Source organism: Echiichthys vipera (genome assembly GCF_963691815.1).
Source record: "Echiichthys vipera genome assembly, chromosome: 14".
NCBI classification, from domain to species: Eukaryota; Metazoa; Chordata; class Actinopteri; order Perciformes; family Trachinidae; genus Echiichthys; species Echiichthys vipera.
Genome location: NC_139839.1, coordinates 23,756,806 through 23,778,642, shown reverse-complemented (window position 1 = coordinate 23,778,642; position 21,837 = coordinate 23,756,806). Strand labels below are relative to the sequence as shown.

The 21,837-nt window shown below is 40.7% G+C and overlaps 2 protein-coding genes across 2 annotated transcripts in view; both read right to left on the bottom strand.

Annotated features, from left to right (window-relative positions):
• uvrag (UV radiation resistance associated gene) overlaps nucleotides 1-2,897 on the bottom strand; it is a 99,058-nt gene extending 96,161 nt beyond the window's left edge. The window contains exon 1 of the mRNA XM_083926634.1: nucleotides 2,660-2,897. Coding sequence (XP_083782760.1) covers nucleotides 2,660-2,764 — 105 coding nt within the window. The 5' untranslated portion in view covers nucleotides 2,765-2,897. The remainder of the gene's footprint in view (nucleotides 1-2,659) is intronic.
• Nucleotides 2,898-6,694: 3,797 nt separating this feature from the next.
• The window catches only part of LOC310956340 (diacylglycerol O-acyltransferase 2-like), a 31,205-nt gene continuing 16,062 nt past the window's right edge, over nucleotides 6,695-21,837 (bottom strand). Inside the window, exons 7-14 of the mRNA XM_083926537.1 lie at nucleotides 17,979-18,027; nucleotides 15,979-16,107; nucleotides 15,616-15,723; nucleotides 15,043-15,113; nucleotides 11,289-11,493; nucleotides 10,654-10,828; nucleotides 7,252-7,454; nucleotides 6,695-7,029 (exon numbers count right to left, since the gene is read on the bottom strand). Of these exons, the coding sequence (XP_083782663.1) occupies nucleotides 6,875-7,029; nucleotides 7,252-7,454; nucleotides 10,654-10,828; nucleotides 11,289-11,493; nucleotides 15,043-15,113; nucleotides 15,616-15,723; nucleotides 15,979-16,107; nucleotides 17,979-18,027 (1,095 nt within the window). The 3' untranslated portion in view covers nucleotides 6,695-6,874. The remainder of the gene's footprint in view (nucleotides 7,030-7,251; nucleotides 7,455-10,653; nucleotides 10,829-11,288; nucleotides 11,494-15,042; nucleotides 15,114-15,615; nucleotides 15,724-15,978; nucleotides 16,108-17,978; nucleotides 18,028-21,837) is intronic.

Sequence of the window (21,837 nt, the reverse complement as noted above, 5' to 3'; positions counted from 1 at the left end):
CTGGACGTAACAATTTGCTGCCTTATGCAATAAAATAGTCAGTCATGAAAAAGACGTTATCCACATGGTCTTTTCGAGAGATAGATAATGTTATAGATTATATTAGGAGCAGCAGTGAAATACTGAAATATATGGGTATGTAATTCCTCCATTATTTCAGAGACAAGGGGGAACCAAATGATGGCTAACTCGAACATGACTATATAATCACTATTAAACTCTTTAATGGCATGTGTCAATTTAACTAGGCCATAAATGCATCTTTTGGAAAGGAAATATAAACTACCTTCATTTGCACAATTGTATATTAAGCTTTACAGTAGACCTACGTAAACATTTTAAAATCTAAAAATGAAGATGAACACAACGTAACAAGATTATTAATTCATCTCTATATAGAATGCATTTCACTTACAATGTCTCCTAAGCAAGCTCAAAACCAACACTTCGGTCAGAAAGTTTACCTCTCTTAAATGACTACTACAGCAAAGCAAAATTGGGCAATATATAATGATATATTATTGAAACTTCTTTTTAAAAACAAAGGATTTGGGTTTGGTTAAAATTTGCTGTGACATCTTCTGTCTTCTAAAAGCACAAACACTTATCCCCAAATATTGTACAATGACAGTACATCTATATTTCTTTGATATATATATATATATATATATATATATATATATATACACACATAGAAGTGTTTTTTTTTGTCAAGAATCAGTGCTGTGATATTTGATTTTCTGCATATCCCACAGCTCTGCACCAAATAAAGTACTCTAAATGTACAATGTTTTAATGTGTCTGAGCCTTGCGTCAAGTTGTTTTAATGAACACTCATAGTTTTCATACCCGGTTTATGAACAGAAGTCACAAGTCCTCCAAAACACTCCCACATTAACCATCTCTCCTGGGTTTGACTCAGTCTATCTGCTGGTGCTGTGAGCATGTGAGCCAGTTGCTGGGACAATGTTTTATTATGGGGTTAGAAATAAGGGTGTGGGAAGAAAAACACTCCAATCGATGAACTGTGGAAAGACAGTTTTACATCCATATTTAAACATTGAGGTGATGTGTGTATCCATGGAAATGTCAGATTAGTGAAGCTGTTACATACGATGTAGTGTTACAACCAGTCATAATAAGTGCATTGGTCACAGACTCGTGCCCTTATAATATCCATATGGTCACAGATCAATAATGTGAGAGAACACACGAAAATGTACAAAAAACATGGCTAAAGATGAATATGCAGATGCATCAAAGGGTCAGTTCACCAAAATACATAGGGACATGTTTTTTGCTTAGCTATAGTAATAGTATCTAGTATAGTAGGTTTTTTTTGCTGATGTTTTAAGATCTATTTCTCTGAGCAGTAGTGGAATTTCACTTCTGATAAATCTTACAAAATGTCAGTTTTCAATGCTTTGAGGATCACAAACAAAGCCCATCCATCTCTATTATGGTCGGGTGGCTGTAGAAAACTCAGAGGAAGAGATTTTCAAACCATGACACTGAAACTATTTACACGGCCAGCACCATGAATCTGGTAAACTGATTAGATTATTGTAGTGGGGTTGAAGTGTTAGCAGAAATAACAAGCATTTTCTCAGTGAATGCTACGAGCATGTCCCCACGCTAAATGTAGCACGTCAGATATTCAGGCATGACCCGTGAAAAATAGCAGTATATAAAACTATTTTTGATCTCAGTAACAATGGAATGTGTTAAGTCTGTTTACTGAACTGGACTGTTGACATGCTTTAAATGAACATCCCCACTAACCATATTTTCTAATGACCATCTAATACAAACTTAAACAAGGGACAAGGGTCAAAGTGCCCAATATAAAATGTCTTGTTCTACCTATCACTGTGTGCAGATTAGGTGTTGGTTCCAAAAGCTGCAAAGTATGCATATGGTTCTCAGTGTAATAAAGATACACAACAACGTGGATACCCTGTGTTTGACAACAATCAACATCTTTCTACAACTCAAAGAGCCAGGGATGGGAATGTGTGTCTGTGAGGGCCCAGTCTGAGGCCGGTGGCCCTAATGAATGAATTGTCAACTGCAAACTTTTTACATGTCGTTTCCAAATGAATGAATGGATAAATGAATGGATGACTGGGGTAGTGTTTTCAAAGGATACCAGGAAGCAAACTCATAAATTCATGTTCAAGTTCATGTTCTAGATATCTTTCAAATCCCAATAAAATAACTGTATGAGAAAATGTAACATCACAGTAACGACATGCCCCCGTGTCCCTGTAACTAAGCTGTCACCTGCGTGCTGACATAACGCCAAGTTAAGTTGCCATTAGCAGCAGCACACTGTCTGCCTACATGGTTAAACGTACAGAAATGTATATACTCTCAAACAGGACAAATCACTGGAAGAACCGGGCTCAAAAATGCCCAACACCGGTCCACCTGGTGTTGGTGTGGCTGGGGTGTCAGTCAAGTTCATGAATTTACAGTGAGCTAGCAAACTGCTAGCTAGGAAACTGCTAGCTGACTAGCTAGCCTGACAGGCCTGCCGTGTTCCTGCGGGCAGCAGCTGTAACTGACGTTGTAAACTAGCATACATCACATCGAGACGACCCGGACACAGTGTCCCTGTGTCCGTTGAAAGCAGTGGGCTCGGAGGCTGTGTTTTTACCTGCTGGGACGTGAGCTCCACATGTAAGGCTCGAGAGGATGAAGCTCCAGAGTTGGTGACAGAGGCGGCGGGGATGGCGAGGACCCGACCGGTGATGGAGTTCATCCTCCTGTCGGCATCTAACGGGTTCCCCTCATTCAACAAAACATCCCATCCACGACCTCCGGAACACTCGGTTCAAAGTTTACAAAGCTCCAGGCAAGCCCCAGAGATGCGCGCACACGGCTGTTTGTGTGGCTAAAGCACCACCGCAGCTGTCAGCTAACCAATGGGACGTAAACAAAGTACAGGGTATTTTGCTACACTTGGTTCGGAAATCCGTCTCCGGCAGGGAGGCGCAACACCGAGGCCGCTGATTCGCTCAAACTAACGTCCGTCATGTAAAGGCGGTGCCTGGTGATGACGTATCTTATTACTATTGGTTGTATTACCTGTTAATCTTCCAGGACGGGGCGGGTATCCGTTGGAATCTGTCAAAGCTGCAAAATACAAGGAAATTGCGAAGCACAGCGTGACATGCAGGTGACAGTTGAAAGGTTCCACCCTGACAGATTTCTCACTTCTAATCTCCATTAAGGATGAAACATTAAAGTACAAAAGTGACGAAAACAATCAAATGTATACCGCGCTGGTCATAACAGGGATTCCGGTCCACTTTATGGCACTAATCTCTAAGTACACAAACATTAGGCCATGAACCAACAGCGCACACAAGGGGCAGCTCCAGTGACACTGAGAGATATCTGATCCCTTCTGTCCGATGTGTGTTCTTTATTCGGAATACATAATGTGCACTACACCACGGAATCATTCAATTATTCCTCATGTGGCAGCTGCTGACAGAAAAACACCGGAAGGCCCCTGGATCTCAGGGATAGAGGAAGTACTGACACTCTCAAGTCAATAGAAAAGTCTTGCATTCAAAATGATAGGCTGCTCAAGTAAAAGCATCTCAGGTATCTCAGAGCTAAATGACACTTTTCATAGTGTATATACATTAGGTGTCATTATTAGCCTATATTATTTGGATTGTTATTATTGATGCATTGTAATGTTGTAGCTAATTGTGCAGTCGATGTGGAATTAATGAACTAGGTATAGGTAAAATATGAAACAATGTTGTGTATTTTATAAACTGCACTTATGTAGCAAAGTTACATGAACTGAAATTCAAACTTTATTGATTAGTCGTCAACCATTAGATTTATCACCAACTATTTAGTTATTGGATTTATCGGTTTAAGTCAGGTTTTAGGAAATGAAAGTCGAATTCTCTGATTTCAGCTTCTTAAATGTAAATATGTTCTGGTTTCTTTACTCCTCTGTGACAGTAAACTGAGTAATTTTGAGTTCTGGACAAACCATGACATTTTAGGATGTCATATTAGGCTTTGGAAAACACTGATCGACATTTTTCACCATTTCCTGACATTTTATAAACCAAACAACTAATAAATTAATCGAGAGAATAAACAAAAGATTAATCGACAAGGAAAACGATCATTAGTTGCAGCCCTAAATGTATGTAAAATGTGAAGCAGGGTAACACCAAACTACAGATGTCAAATAAATGTAGTGTCGTAAAAGTATAATCTCTCCATCTGAAATGCAGTTGGGCGGTATTAAATAGTATATGTTTGTACCTCAGAATTGTACTTAAAGACAGTACTTGAATGAAGGCTATTTTACGTTCGACCACTGCAGATCCCCAACTTCTACTGCTCATCTGCTGTTCACCGTAGGCATGATTTGTAGAAGCCCTGATCACTGACTTCAGAATCTCGAGCAACCATCAGGGGGCAGCATCAGCCACACAGAGGAGTTGTGTTTCCACAGTGTCATTGGACTTTACAAAAAGTATTGATCGCTTTCCGCTTTAGGAATAGCCTGTCTTGTGTATTTGAAACAGACCCTGTATGGTTTGGTAAATGGATTGTTAGTTTGCAAAATAAGCAAACGATGTTTAAAGGGTGTCCACTGTATATACACTGGAGATCAAAATTAGAGAACAAACTAAAAACACTTGGTTTATTCTGAAATACTTTTTTATTGTTCAGAATTTGATAGAATAACCACTGTGGTTATACCACTGCTGTACTAGCTTTTTTTTTTAATAACCAAGGCACTTGGATGGCCTTAGAAACACAGAACAACAGGTTGGCAACCGCATCATACAAATGCTAATAAACTTAATTTTACAGTTGAGATCAAAAATAGAGGACAAGTTATTAATACTTACATCAATTAGAGAACAGTAACCTTTGTTTCAGAAAAGAAGATTTTCTTCGGGCTCTAAGATTAAAAAGTGAACAGGAAGTGTAGAGGCCACAGCTTTGAATGACTTCAGCACATCTGCGCCCACAGGACATCACTAGTTTCTCACACTGCTCTGGTTTGATCTTGGTCCATTCTGACTCAGTCTCTTTTACAGTTCAATAACTGGAGTGGGTTTCTTAGACATTACTTTGTTGCAAAGGATTTTCCAGAGATTCTCTATGGGGTTTGATCTATCCCAGATCCTGTAGCCCTAAGAAAACATTGTTTAAATCTTCTCTTCTGGCACAGTGGTTACTGTTCTCTAAGTTTGCCTTGGTTATTTACAGCAGTGGTAAAGCCACAGCAGATATTCTATCACATTATGAACAATAAAAAATAACAGTATTACAGAATAAATCAAGAATTAATACTTTGTTCTCTAATTTTGATCGCCACTGTATGTGAGCTGATGAGGGACATGTGTCCAAAAGCAAAACACAACAACGCACACGTCTCCTTCTGAAAACATACAAAAGTTTAATTTAAATATCGGTAGATAGATGATGGTGATGATATAAACAGGTGTCGTTGTTGGTTTCATGCAAATGTATTGCACATGGATACACTGTTCTTAAGAAGGCACAATGGTGAAACCAGAGGAAACTGCTCTTCTAATTTATCATGACAATCTCATCATTTATGGCCCATCTTCATGCCCACCAACCTGACACACACTTACTTCCTTTGATCATTTCCAGGATATATTCTATACTCACATACTCTTATTTTACAAAAGTACTAGTGACACCCTCGGACATTACATAATACCAGAAATAAGGCCGGTACAATCCCTTCCTTTTCAATTATCACCCATGGCACGGTTACAGAAAGATCCACTGTACACTTGAATCATCAAAACCAGGATTTTCACCCACAAAGCTTCATCTCCTTCTACTGCAGCTCCAAACCTCCACTTGAACATACACCACTGTAGTTTTTGTTGCATTTTCAAAAACCCACCCATCCAGACCTGACCACCAGTAGACAAAGACTGTCTTAGAACATTCTTATATCAAAAAGGCACTAAAACCTCAGAAGGCAATCAGCAATACAAAAAGTGCATCAGAAATATCCATTGAGGGACGAGCAATAAAATCGGATCGTTCCTCTCTACAGAATACAATTAATACTTTATGGCATTATACAATCACACATGTGCTGTGCATTTACATTATAGATCCATCCTGTAGAACTTCACTTTGGGCTTTCATACAGTAGACATACATGCACGTGTGGGGACAACATAGGTCTTTGGCTCAATTAAACTTTGGGCTTATTATCCCAATAACGAAGTGGTATCTTCCATTTGCATTGTTTGTGCGTTTAGCATATAATAGGATCTTAGAGAGCTTAGGGAGAATTACATGGCTGCATGAGGGAAAGACAGCAAAAGCATTGGCACTTCTCTTAAGTTCTGCATGTTACCTTCCAGCTCCATCTAGTGGAACTCACCCCCCTCTGCACTGATAAGACAGCCCAAACTTGATGCCTTCATTGGAATGTGTGTGTGTGTGTGTGTGTGTGTGTGTGTGTGTGTGTGTGTGTGTGTGTGTGTGTGTGTGTGTGTGTGTGTGTGTGTGTGTGTGTGTGTGTGTGTGTGTGTGTGTGTGTGTGTGTGTGTGTGTGTGTGTGTGTGTGTGTGTGTGTGTGTGTGTGTGTGTGTGTGTGTGTGTGTGTGTGTGTGTGTGTGTGTGTGTGTGTGTGTGTGTGTGTGAGAGAGAGACACAAATGATGAGAGTAAAGGTTTCTTTAGCAAACGTGCTCTCATGTGTAGAGTTTGTAGTCCCGAGATAATCCAAACCAGGCACCAAGATCGGACAGAGACAGGGTGGTGAAGGAGGCGGAGGGGTCTGAAGATGCTGTCACAGTTCAGAGCTTCAACAGGGTCCCCTTGTCCTTTCACTGGATGTACAGGACGTCACTCTCTTTCAGGCCAAAGCGGGTCTTGTACTTTTCAAAAAGGCACTGGAGGGACCTGATGTACATTGCATGGTATATATCCACCATCTCCTCAGTTGGATCCTCAATTTTTGGCACTGTGATTGGCTCCCCAACTGTAACAGAACGAGAGAGGACTAAAATCAGACACACTTGAGGTGAAATTCAGTGTTAACCATTAATATACCCTCGAAGCTGAACAAAAGTTGTCCGTTTTCTTATTCTGTTCTACTGTCATGAACTGTACAAAAGTAGCAGAGTGTTGATGGCATTTTTAAAATAACCCTAATCTGTACCTCTCCAAAACACTCTAACCAAACATGAGCAGACAAACTTGCCTATGGTGGTGATAGGGTTGCAATAAGGCACGATGCCCCAGGAGTTGCCAAAGAAGAGGCCACATCCATGGAAAAGGCACGGAGCAAAGCCTAAGATCTTCTGCAACCTCTTTTGGATAGATCTCCAGTAGGTCCCCTCCTCGAAGATCACCTGCTTGTAGGCATCGTTCTCTCCGAAGGAATACACTGGAACCAGGTCCGACCTGAGGAAACACAGAATAGGACTCAACAATTGTCCCCTAAATACAGACCTACACTTACACAATCAATATTATTATTACTATGAAAGTGGATCATGGAAAACAACAAAATAAGTTACCATAATTATGCAGACGACTAAGCGCATCGAACAAATTAGTGATTGGATATGCCAAAACTTTCTTTAAAGCTGCAGTCGGCAAGTGTGGCGGATCGAGTTGACTCAGTCAAATTTCGAATGTTTACAACTATCACGCCCCTCCCCCTCTACCACCGAGCTCCTAAGCTCCCTCCCATTGAGTGCTCGTCAGTGCGTGTGCCCCAGAGTCCTGTGAACGCGCTCTTGTCTTATATCATCAATAAACGACAGAGTACACTCTACATGGAGGTAGGCTGGCTAACTTACTCATAGATAGCAGCTGCTAACGTCATTTAGCGTATGCCTAGCTTGAGGTGTGTGCCTGTGATATAACGTGCACAAGCGGGGAGGAGGGGGGAACTGTGGTGTGTGCACAAACTTTGAACTGCACTGAGTGGACAGGATGGTACGGGCGCGGTGGATTTTTGCAAAACAAATAACAGGCTCTATGTGCACGTAGAGGCGCGTTTTTTTCTAAAACCGGAGGATTTATGTTGTTCCATCGGAGCAGAGTGTCGGCTTCAGTGAATATGAAATGTAATATAAATTTTTGCCGACTGCACGTTTAATCAAACAAAGACAAAACTGAGGTAGCTGTTCTTTAGGCCAAAGAGGAACAATCAAAAGTCAGTGCTCAGCTTCAGTCAGCAATGTCAAAAACCACGAACAAAGCCAGAAATCATTGTGTAGTCATTGACTCAGAGCTGAATTTCAACAGCCACATTAAAACTATTACAAAGTCAGCCTACTATTACCTTAAGAATATATCAAGGGTTAAAGGACTCAAGTCTTAGCAGGATTTGGAAAACCTGGTGCGTGCATTTATCTTGAGTAGAATTGACAACTGTAACGGAGTCCATAAAACGCTGCAGCTGGAGTCCTCACTGAATCACAAAGTGGATCACATCACCCCAGTTCTGAGATCTTTACACTGACTTCCAAATAATTCTTTTCTCAATACTTGTGGGTTTAGAAAAGCTCTGAATGCTTTGGAGCCAAAATACATTTCTGATTTTCTGTGACCTTATAAACCATCCAGACGTCTCAGGTGGTCTGGGACAGGTCTGCTTTCTGTCCCAGGAGTCAGAACTGAACATGGAGAAGCAGCATTGAGTTTTTATGCAACGCATACGTGGAACAAACGTCCAGAGAGCTGCAGGTTCGCTGCGACCTTCTGTTTGATGCCGTCTTTCATTAAATAAAATAACTACTTTACTTACACTGCAACTGAATTTTTATTCTTGTATTTTATACCCGTCTTATTATATTCCAGGCTGTTTTTAATCTTCCTTAATGACCATTTTAACGGGTTTTGATTGATCTTTAATGTTTTATGTGAAGCACTTTGCCTTTTTGCTGAAATGTGCTATATAAATACACTTGCCTTGCGTGATATGGGACAATGCCAAGAAGTATGTTTCTAGATTTTAGACATCAGCAACAACATAAAGGAAACCCTTCAAATATATATAAAATGTCTAGTGGTAGAGACATGGTAAATGGAAAACAAAAAAAGGTTGGAAAGCACATTAAACTAAAATTTTTAAAACACTTTCCCCTGGCTGAAACAACACACCTGTTATGCCATTGTTTATATAACCTAAATGCTATGCCCTGATACCCTGATACTTTTATTGTTATATTACCTTCATACCTGATCCACCGGCTTAACACTCACTTTAATGCATGGCACATCTGTGATAGCCTTCACACACAACTGAATGATTTTAATGTCACTTCACTTCAGTTGCCATACAAGAAGAAAAACATCAGACGTTTTGGCTTTATGTATGTAATGTGATTATTATCATGAATCCGAAGGTCATGATCAACAGCACGTAGGCAGACTGTTGTAGTTTACAGTTGTGAAATCACAGAATTTTTTTTGTGTGGGTCCTTATGTAGCGTTGTTGTTGGTGAACAGCCAAGCTTTTGTCTTGGTAAGTGGTAGAACAGTTATGGAAGGGTTTATGTAAAGGGAACTTTCTGTAATGATATTAAAGCTGCCTAGATCTGTAGCAGAGCCTGACATGTAACATTTGAGCAGTGCTCCCAACCGTTAGGACTTACAGCAGCAGAAAACGTGGAAATTTCCATTTCATTTCTGCTCAATATCAATATCTGTGGATGGTTTTGTATACTTTTTCATCAGCCAATCATTGCATTGCTATAGTTCCCAAACCGTTTGGTTTCACAACCCCTTATCAAAGGTCACATATTTCTGTGAGCCATGTGCAATTCACAGAGTGATTTTTACCTCCTCACAATCTTTTTATACATTACATTAACATTTTGTGGAGCAGAAAATAGATCTATAGAAACCAGAAAATACTAATTCCCCGCCCGTTATCAAGCAGCTGAAGCTTGTCACAGGTTTGAGCACCCCTACTATAGACAAATCTACTTTTGGACAAGGTGCGAGCAATTAAGACCTTTTTGATATATGTGTGATTGTAAACCTTGCACTTTTTACTCAAAAATCAACTTGAGTATTGTTATTCAACTGGTTTAAGATTATCTATTTTATAAGTTTCAAAACCCAAAGTGACCTCATTTCACAGCCCGGGCTTATTTCAGCTGGAATGCAAACTTAGCTGCATAACTGCATGTCTCCCCTAGCAAGCTCTAAGCTTATTTTGGACAAGGTGTACCCTGCGTTAAGCCACAGCTAAATTTGAGAAGGAATCAGGCTTCTTTGGGTTAATGAGACAAACCGGGTCCACTTGCCTTTATAGTACAGTTTGTTATAGTGATTAATGCATGGCTGAGCGCAGCCCAATGCCAGCTCACACAGTCTGACCCTTCTAAAAGGCTACTGCATTCCACGAGCAGCGCCTAGATTTATAAGGGACAACACTGCTGCACACTCATTGAAGATTTGGCAACGCTCTCCATGAGGTCATTTTTACCTTTTAGTGAGAAATAATCTAGGGTTTATTCATTCCAAATAGTCACTACAGCCCTGAGAATGACATTTTCATGTACAAATCAGATTTAGTCATGGCTGTGTTTGGCCTCTGTCACTGCACGTGTCCTTGTCTGTGAGTGTTGTGTAGCCCGCTCACCCTTTCTGCAGGGCCAGCCTCACAAAGCCTTTGCGGTTCTTCAGGGTGACAGAATTCATGCCTGGTGCACACTGCAGAGACTCCGCTGCTCCTCCAACAACAATGACCACAGCATTTCCCGTCCCGTTACATGACAGAAGGTAGTCGATGGAGTTCTTGTTCACCGGACAGATACCTGAGAGAGGAAAAAAGATGAGTCAGATTGCAGTAAAGAAGCAGCGCTCGAGGGGCAAATACATAGACACTTTAAGTATGTTTACATCTTCCCATTAGATCTGTTCATATACTGGCTGCAAATGATACAATTCTCGATCTTTTTAAACTCTGCTGTATTGTGTATAGTGTACAATGACCTATGGTAACCTAAGAGAGGACTCTGCTGTATTATGTATAATGTACAATAACCTATGGTAACCTGAGAGAGAATGTACAGTATCTATGGGTGAAATTGAACAGCAAACAAGCCTGCAGAACAGAACAGTTAACGCTCTATCAATCAGTGGAATCAGCAGATCCAAGTAAACAGAAGCTATTTCAGTTGTGCAACAGGACAAAGGTCCGCTCTCCTACAGATACAGTTATCAGACTTTGCAAGAACTCTCAACGAGACTCCGAGGCTTCTCAAATCACCTCACCTCCAGACATCAGGTAGTCTCGAAGGACAGGCAAGCGGAAGTTTCCCGCCAGGGTTGCCAGGGAGGGCTTGATGCCTGGGAATTTCTTGGAGAAGCCCGTAGCCTCTGTCCCAAAGTTGCAGAAAGCACCAAAACAGAAGATGCCGTGGGGATGGTAGCCAAAGATGTAGTTCCGGCTGGGCAGCAGGTTGTGGGTTTTAATGAGCTGGAGCACAAAAGCACAAAGGGGACCAGTGTGAGGCTGATATTCATACGAGGGGGCACTGGGAGACTGGGAACATGTGATGGGAGTAATGTCACGTTAGGGGCCAATATGGCTAACAGGCTAGAGGACAGAAGCTTTTCCATACTAAAATACTTATTACACACAATATACAATTATTTTAAAAGCTCTTTGTAACATCATTTTGGAGATATGTCTTCTAAGTTAACTTTATTATTGTCATTTTAATCTTTATAGCATACTATGTTTTGCAGTAAGTATACATACTTAACTGTTATATAGCTTCAGCAAATGTTGCTGTGACAAACATTTATTTTCACCACTGATTAAGCTGCGGCTTGTTTTCTCGCTTGGTCTACAAAATGTAAGACAATGGTGAATGGTTTCCTGAGCCCCAGGATGATGCATTTCATTCACTCGCTTGGTCGGGCCAAAAATATTCAATTTACGTTTTAAAAACAGAAAAGTAGCAAATCTTCATATTCCGGGAGCTGGAACCGGCTTGTGTCGTTTATTTTTGATTGAAAAATGACAAATGTTAAATCAGTCTTCTTTTGATGGTCTAAATGATCATTCTACCAATTAGTTCAGCTTTAAAACACAATACACAAACTGTGGGAATGCAATCAAACTGAGAGCTTTAACTGGCACTGAAAGTCACAAAGAGTCCATGGAGAATCCACAGAAATGCACACAGCCCATATTCAGAAACTGTGCCTGCGTACCCATCAGCTGCTTTAACCCACAATTATTTATTCACCATTTAGATTTGCAACTGATATTATTGAGTGCAATAATAATGCAACTATGCTGTTCTCCAGTTTACCTACATTATACACCAGGTAATTATATTAATACATGCCCTGTGATAGACAACCTGTCCAAGGTGTACCCCGCCTCACAGCTGATGTCAGCTGGGATCGGCTCTAGCCCCGTATAAATTGTAGTATAAATATTTGACATATTGCTACTATAGGAATTTTATTTAAGTTCATATTTACTGCAGCCGAATACACATAATATTATTTTTCTATTTATTATTTCTATTCAGTGGTATTGTTCATTGTTAGAATTTGCCTTTTTATTTTTTTTATTAAAAAAAAGAATCATAGCGGACCAAATTACCAACAACAAGGACTAACAATCATTCCCCAGCTGCAATGCTGGTGCATAACATAACATAACATAACATAACATAACATAACATAACATACAGTATATGTGATACTTTCATTATGAAGTGTTCAATCTATACATGCATAATGTAGCTATATCTTTAACTGTTAATGTGGATATGGATATGTGCTTTGAGTAAGAATATATTATAATTAATTGTCACTTTGAGTGTGAATACACACTACACACACACTACACACTCAAGACCCGTTTAGGTATGTAGTATGAATTTGGGTTCCAGCTCATTTTTTTAATAGAACTAGGACAGCCTTATCAGCTTGAACCCATCATGACTCTCCTCTGTCTGCTCCAGTGCACCGTCACACTGTCATAAAACAATGACCCAGGATAAACGCTGTGCATGTCTATCGTATTGCCAGCAATAAAGCACAACTTTAAACCTTACAGCATTATTTTAACCTCTCGGTTTCATGTTAAACTTGTAAAATTGCAGAATTTCATAAGAACCTTTAACTGTGCTCACAGACTTACAGTAGCTCCGTCACCATGTGTACACAGAGCTCCCTTCGTAGCTACTAGTCAAACAACCGTTGCATAACCAAATTAGCAAAGGAGATCACATTCAAGATCTCCCTAGCACCACAGGACTCCACCTGGCTGGCACGGCAGATGTAAAGGGACTGCAGTGGGACAGAGGGAGACGTGCACAGCATTTAACACCTCACATACAGTTTGAGTTGGAGGAGAGGGTAAAGAGATGGAGGATTCACTGGTTACTGTGTAAAAGGATTAATATTACAGAAGCGTCTTTGTTTCTAGCATTGAGGCATACTTGTTCAGCCTTCAAACTTCTTACAGTCCTCACTTTGATTTTAAAGCCGGTCCAGACTTTGACCACCTTCAAACTCATATCAATAATAGTCATAGGTTCATGATGGATAGAGAACACTTGCCCTACAATCAATCGATGCCCCTGCTGATATATTCTGGTGATGTTGAGCTATGAGGAAATACATAAATATCACTTAATGCATCTTTAAATGACTTATTCAGCTCTGTTTCAGGAGATAAACGTTCAACTACAGGCTCAGCCTATGTCAGTAACCAATATTTCAACATTGGACAGAAAACTAAAACTTTACACATAATCAAAAAAAAATGGCCAACTTGTGTCTTGCGGCAATATTGAGATTAAACAAGAGAAATGTAAAAGTCAAGGCATCAAGATTCAGGATGAAAAAAAGAATGATTTCATCAACCCACGGAGACAAACAGCTGCAAAAACTCCCTGTACAGATCAATGAGATGAACAAAGTTCAGCAACAAAAAGCAGGACTTCAAATCCCCCCGGGGACAGCCCTCTTTCTCTCTTTATGCTCTTAACAGCAGATAACATCATCACCACTCACTGAAGTGATTTGACACACTGAAACCAAATCAGTAGGTAATCGTTTTACAGATTTTTTTTTTTATATCGGAAGTAACACATGAAGTAAGGAGATTATGGAATCAAACAGACTGCGTTAAAGCCTCATCAGCATTCTGAAGAGTGAGGAGCAAACAAAAGCAAACATGAGATCCAAAAACACTCAATCCTGTCTCTTTTTTACATGGATCACCTTACAGAGGAGAGAGGAGAATATCTGTCCGCACTAGGGCTGCAGCCAACACTGAATCAATCAATCAATCAATCAATCAATCAATCCTGTAGCCAGTTAGCGATTATTTTTGTGGCGATCCACTAATCAATGAATCAACTAACGACTGCAGTCTGTACAAGCGCGATGAGTCAAAAGAACTGAATGTAGAGTGTGGGACACATCCTCCCATAAACACAGTCCACCCTTGACATCTGGCTTCTTCAGTGACAACTTATGCACAGCCACTGTACAGGGCCTCTCCCCGCATGCATTGGGTGTGTGTGACTGTTGATAAGCAGGGTTGTCCTCTCATCTACAGATGTAATGGGGAACCATGCAGAGCAAAACAAGCTGAGCACTGCTGCTTGGCCTATCAGGTAGGACAAAGTCTAAAACTCCCAACTAACATCAAGCACTCATCATAATCACCACGGGACAAGGGACAGCATGGAGCCAACAGCTGATACCCGATCCACTCCTGATAAGCTTATCTCTAAATGTCCAACCTGTGCATGAGTGGAAATTGATAAACTGGTTAAAATCACATAATACTGACTGATAAGCAAGATGTATAAGTGTGTTTTTGTGTGACAATAACATACATAAAGCCACATGTTTTTATGGTTAATTCCCCTACTGGTTTCAATCCAGTCTCCATATCTCTACTGTTCTCTTGAGGTTTATAAGGTGGGATTGGATAATATTATTATGAATATTAGCAATGGTCAACCAAGAAAGTGGCAAAGTTACCTACCCTGACTGGAAAGTAGTCTCGGAAATATGTCCACACTGTCCAGTTTCTCACCCAAGAGGACCTCCTGCCACCTGAGGAGAGCATTACAGATTAGAAAACATCAAATCTACAGCTGCTTACAATGATTTTCATTAGAAATTAGTCCGTTTGTTGTTGTTGTTTTTTTACTATTCAAGCAATAAATGAATCATTTCATTTACAAGATGTCACAAGAAAGTAAACTGTCCAGAGCCTGAGGCTGTAGGCCTCTACAGATGCTTGCTAACATGCTAATGTTTGACAGCAATGTTTATCCAATCACCATCTTTGTTTGGCTTGTTAGCATTTGCTAATAAGCACTAAAATAGATTGCAGTACATCCATGTGTTGTCACACTGTTTGAACATTTTAACCATTCTAACATTTTTAAACTCAAAACACATCTTCCAGCCATTTCTTTTCACAATCAGAACAGGGAACAGGGATTTTGAAATGTCATCATCTTCATCATCAGACCAGTGATTTGGTTTTTCACATGGAGCCAAAATATGACTATGTAGCAGTAATTTTAGGTTGACATCTTTAATGTCTTGCCTTGTTTGGGGGTGTTCCAGTCAACGATGAGCCAGGCGGTGTACATGGCAGCAATGAGCCAGCAGTCAGTGCAGAACATGTAGATGAGTAGCACAGTGCAGGCAGCACCTGGAGGAGAGAGGAGACATATAGAAATATAGAAATGACTGTCATTCTAAAGACAAACTAAATCAATAACAGTCTAAAATATAGCCTACTGTAAATGGCTCACAGGGGAATCAAGAGTCAAACGAGGAGCCTATGTGTGCAGCTTTAAGATCAGTAATGACTAACGAGATTACAAGCTAAATCTTCTACGTTTCTTCTTTCTTAAGCCTTAAGTGAAATGCACAGCGACACCCACACCATATCACTCTCGCTCACCCATGGCTAAGAAGCTGATGACCCACTGCAGCACAGAGAAAACCTGCAGATGTTTCTCCATCTTGGATCTGCAGGGCAAAAAAGCCACGGACAAGTCCTGCAGGGCAGAGAGGATGCTGGTGCCAGTGCCTGGAGACAAAAGACGAGACAATAAAAAGGAGAGTTGATTTTAAACTCTCAAACAGCCATGTGGATGACTTACTGAAGACACGGTTACAGAAGCTTAGATGAGACAGAGAAGCATTGAAGAGATAGAGTTAACGCAGTGTCAGTAGTGATACATTACTAGTCACAGTTTGAGTTCAACAAACCCAAAAGATGGACATCAAACAAAACAAGGACATTAATGATTTCCTAGAACGCGACCAAGCAGCCATTAATCAGTATGCATTAAAGCCAAGCTACAGCCGCACAGCCTCAACTACTCACCAGCTCTTTTCAGTCACCGGCCCATGAGAGTGAAGCCATGCAGCTACATGCCAGGAGGCCGTGTGCGCCGGAGAGAGCATAAAGTAACAGACACATTAAGAATGTCTGAAGCTAGTCGAGCTTGTGCCGCTGAGAGCCAATAAGAAGAAGATCCACCCTCGTCTAATCCCATCTGCGCACACTGAAAATAACCCAGCACTGGGCTTCTGGGGGTAATACCTGTAAACTATGATCCTATGGTGGCTCAGAGGCCGTCACTGCTTGAACCAGTGCAAGCGGCTGATGGAGAGAGAGGGAGACTTGGTCATACAATTGGTGACCAGAGCACGATTGATTCTGCACACTTACAACTTGTGCTCTCTGAGACAGATCAAACTTATCACCACACAAAGAGGTACACACACGGGGTAGAGCATGTTCCTCAAAATGATAAGCTTTAGTAAATATGCTCCCAAAAAGCACAAGTTCTTCCACTGGCTCAATATCAGGGCTGGCATCGATTAAAGACATTTGTTGTCAACGAACATACGTTTTTGTCTAATGATTGAATAGTTGATTTAATCGACAGATCTTTAAAAAGGGAATTATGCCACAAAGAGTCATGTAAAGGTTCACTTTTAATCTTGACATGCTCAGATGTGTCTTGGACAGAAGTGATTTAGCATGAAAAGTATAAAAAAAATGACTAATCAACTAAATAAATTATAGTCAACAAAAAACAAAACAACTGAGCCAATCCACAGAGGGGGCAGCCCCAGTAGACCTGCCTTGATGATTCTGTAACTACACTGCACAAAGGATACGTTCACATTTAGCAAAAGTCTGTTTTAAAACAATACTGACATGCTCATACGTCCAGTTATTGGTTGCAATTGTAAACTTCCCATACTGGCTGTGAAGACATCCATTCCAAAGGCATTTTCATTATCAATGTGAGCAATCAGCAACAAAAGCCAGTGTCTCTGAACCAACTTCTCCAAAACAACAACAAACAAATCATCATTTTCACAAGGGAAATCACTTTTTCACATCTTGGAAATTCACAAAAGACTTTTTCATTTAAGTAAAAAATATTAACGTTTCAAGTGCAGAAAAATAAGCACATATATCCACACATAAGTGGGTATTCATCAGTAGCAGACTTGGAAGCAGTGAGCACAAACATGGTGATATACTCAGCTGTGAATCTACCCTTTTTATCTCCTTTATGATCCCCTATACATGCAGTGTTTAACACTGAGTTATCATGTGTGGTTTTGCTTTAATCATCCCTGCTTTCTAAACAGACTTTGTGAAAAGTTTTTTTTTAAAAATACATCTTTTTAAAGTTTTCCCACTGCCTTTCTACAGTATCCCCCTAGAATAATAACAATAATAATGATGATGCTGCTATTTGTAAACGGAAGTTTTGTTTTTGGACACATGTTACAAAAGGCTTCACGGACACAAGAACCCCAGCTTGACACCTTCACAGTGGGGTGGTGTGTTGCGTGTCGCCCTGACCCCTTGCTCCGGATTTGTTTGCCGAACCTCGGGCTGTTTGCCCGCCCTACCCCGGAGCCCGTCTTTACCTTTGAGGACGCCAGAGTATGCAGCAAGGATGGTCTTCATGTCTGACGCCTGTTGGGTGGAGAGGGTGCCCGACAGAGAACCTCAGATGTTGGCTTGCTGTGAGGATGATAAAAGTCCAACCCTACAGCTCCTCTGACACGGCCGCGTTCAACTGCAGCCCACTGAAGCGCCGGGCCGGCATTTAATCAGTGCGGGGAGGAGCCACGGAGACGGAGACCAGAGACAAAACTCAAGTGACAATGCGCCAGGGAGCGTGGACGTGGGGCGTCCTGCGTGTGTGTGCGCGTGTGTGTGTGTGTGTGCAGCAGGTGGGAGACGGAGCAGAGTCGCTGCTGCTGCTGCGCCTCTCTCTCTATTTATCGGTGCAGGCACGTGGGTCAGCTGTGGACAACAAGCGTGTGTTGACCGTTGATCTGCCTCCTCTCTGGAGGTCTCTGGGCTTGGACACATACCAAAGGATGTTTTTACTACATTTATTATTTCGTTTCCCTGATTTGCTGTGTTTAACATTAAGAATACTGTGTCCTATTCTGCGGGACTTTATTTGCTATGAGATCGATAAAAAAAAAACATACGGACATGGTTGTTGGGAATGCCACAAGTGTTATCTATTTCTTCAGGGGATTAATCATTTAGTGTTCAGTTTGAAACGCCCTAGGACAGAGGTGTTCAGAGAGTGACGGGGGTCCAAACTGTTCCACTGGAGGCCCGCTGAATGGAAGGGGCAAACTATTGCATTAGTTATCAAAAGAAGAACATATAGAAGTCTTTATGTGTGTGGTTTCAGAAACTAATAAATGCCCATAGACTTTTTTTTGTAATGTATTTATATTGATGATGCTGCTCTTGTAATGTCCCAGAAGTCAGCACTTATATTATTGAATGAACTTCTTTGATGAGAGATGGTGAATCATACTTTTGTATTTTAATATTTTGTATGTTTTGTCTTGCTGCAAAACCAGATGCCCCTCAGGGACAAAATAAAGTGGGTGTAGTCTGAAGCTATGTTAAACAGCGTGTGCAGTGGAAAATCAGCTTGCGGCTCACCAAGTCACTGGACTAATATAGCACGACTGTCTGCGGACCTGGCTCCCAAGTGGTGGAATGAGCTCCCCATAGACATCCAGACAGCAGAAAGTCTGCACATCTTCCGCCACGGGCTAAGAATGCATCTTGATGATTTATTTGAACTAAAAAAATAAAATAATTTGCACTTATATGTAGCACTCTGTAGTTGGGCTTATTGGATGCTTACGCACTTACTCAATAGCCCCTCTGGTTTGTACCCTAATAGTTAAATCACTTACTGAAAGTCGCTTTGGATGAAAGAGTCAGCTAAATGTAATGTAATGTAAGTCTGTGTTATGACCAACAGTGTGAGTGTCTATAGGATCAAATAAAACAATCATAGTCAAGGAATTGAGTGAGACTAAAACCCCTGTCCTATGATATTTGAACTCTGGAATAGATGGCAGCATTTGTAGCCTTACACAATTCGCACCACAGCTGCCCAGCTGATGGGCTCATGAAGCCTTTTTGCACATGTTCAGTGCCCATGCAACAAATCGATTGATGCAAAAAGAATATCTTGTAGAAAAAACTTTGCAGTGGCCTCAAAACATTTGAGATATGTAGTGTTTGTTGTACTGGCAGTGAACGTGTCAGGCCTGACTTCAGAGCAGCTGAGGGAGGCATTGTGAAAGTCTAAAGAGGATGCCATCTGTCTGTTGAGGCTGCCAGGTAAGTCCTGCTCTCTGTGGCTTCTGACATTAACTGAGCCTGCCAGCTGGCACTGTACAGAACTCACCAAACCTGCTGACGGGGGACACCAAACTAATGTACAACTGCCTCAAAATGGCAAAAAAATGTCTTCAGAAAGTATTGTCACAGGTGGACGAAGTACTGAGACCTTTTACTTAAATAAAAGTACTAATAGCAAAAAGTAAAAAGTTCTACATTTCAAATCCTACTTAGTAAAAGTAGAAGCATTATCAGTAAAAGGCCACGAGCCAAAAAGGGTGGGGACCACTGATTTATTTATTTATTTAAGAATTAATCTAAAAAGTAATGAACTATAGTTGTCAAATATAAGTGTAGGGGGGACTATTTCTCTCTTACATGTAGTGATAAGAAGAAGAATTCCTTTATTAGTCCCGCGAATGGGTAAATTCCATTTTCATGTTACACACACACAGGCCCGAAATACACATCCATGCACAGACAGGACCTATATACATGCAATTAATGGAGAGATGTTAGAGCGAGGGGGCAGCCGGTGATCGGCGCCCCGGGCAGTTGGGGGTTCGGTGCCTTGCTCAACAGCACCTCGGCAGTGCTACTACCGCCCGATAAGAGGGAAATGAAAATACTCAAGTACACATACGTACACACACCTTAAAACTGTACTGCAGCACTTGTGGAAAGTTGCTTTCTGCCCAATATGTATTAACTCGAGCCTCAAGTCTCAGTTCTAAATGTCACATCAGCTCACAAGTCAAGTTTCAATCTATAAGCAGAAGACATTGCAATTAAAGATACATTTCCCAGTCCATGTCCTCGGCCCGTATCACTTCATCAAATTCAATATTATAACCAGTCTCTACTGGAAAAATCTTTGCACTTTGTATCGAATGCAGTTTGTCCCAAAAAGTTGAGCTGATAGCGCATATCTAATGGACCAGACCCAAGAATCATAACTGCTTTTGGCTGAAATCACTCATACAGTCCTTGACATGCTGTTGAGAAATGTTACCTTCTAACAATTTGGGACGTCAGTGCTAGTATGTCAGCAGTCTGCCTCTAACATCATTTATGCTTTCTTTCTGTTGTTTCTGGTCCAATGGATGGGATTGTTCTTCATAGTTGATATTAATTCAAGTGCTTCATTCAAATCTAGTTTTGTCTCACTCGTTCTTAAATGGTTTGTTTGTGTTGGTGTTGGTGTTGTGTGCAATACCTCAATCACCTCTATCCTGTTTCCACGTGTTGTTGAAGTGTTGCATATTCTTATATAATTCATGCTGCATACAGCATACTGTATCTGCAGACCAGATACCAAATCACTTATAGATAGGACTTTATTATCATGAAAACTTCCTTTCTGTATTTGTTTGACGTAAAGACTCTAGAAGCAGTCTTTTCTACAACTTTTCATTTATTTAACCTCTGTGATTCTTAAAAATTAAATAAAGGAGCAGGCCACTGTTGTTTATATATTCTGACGGGTGGAGGGACTTCATTTATGTTTTGTTTTTCTTTAAGGAAAAGCCCAGATAAGATATGACCCAAAGGACGAGCTCTGATTGTTTTGTACCTTGACCGCTGTCTTCAAAAATAAGTCAATAATGTTGTTGACCTCACTCCGTCTGAGAGGAAACAATAATCAGCTGTGGATCAGCTTTGTTCAAACAACAGCTCCCAGTGTGACTTATGAATAGACCCCCCTCCCCATCACCATGACACTCTTGATACCAGTGACCATCTCTAAACAGCCAGGAAAAATGTTGGCGTCTTACCTTTCTGCAAATGGTTTTGGCACCCTTTTACTGTATGTGCAACGTACCAGGCTTTCAACTGGCTCCAATGTAAAATTATTGCCTTTAATATTACACGTGCAGAGCAAGTGCTCTGGACGCCAAGCACACTCCAGACTTTAACCCAGGAGACCCCGGTGTGTGTCCTGTCCCATGTCTAAGTGAATGTAAATTATACAAAACAGACATACCCAAACTACAACCTTTCCCAAACCTAACCATGTCATTTTGATGCCTAAACCTGAATAACATGAATAGTTTTGTTTGAATTCACAACATTAATCATGTGTTTCAAACTTTGAAGTATCAAAAAGTGTTGGTAAAA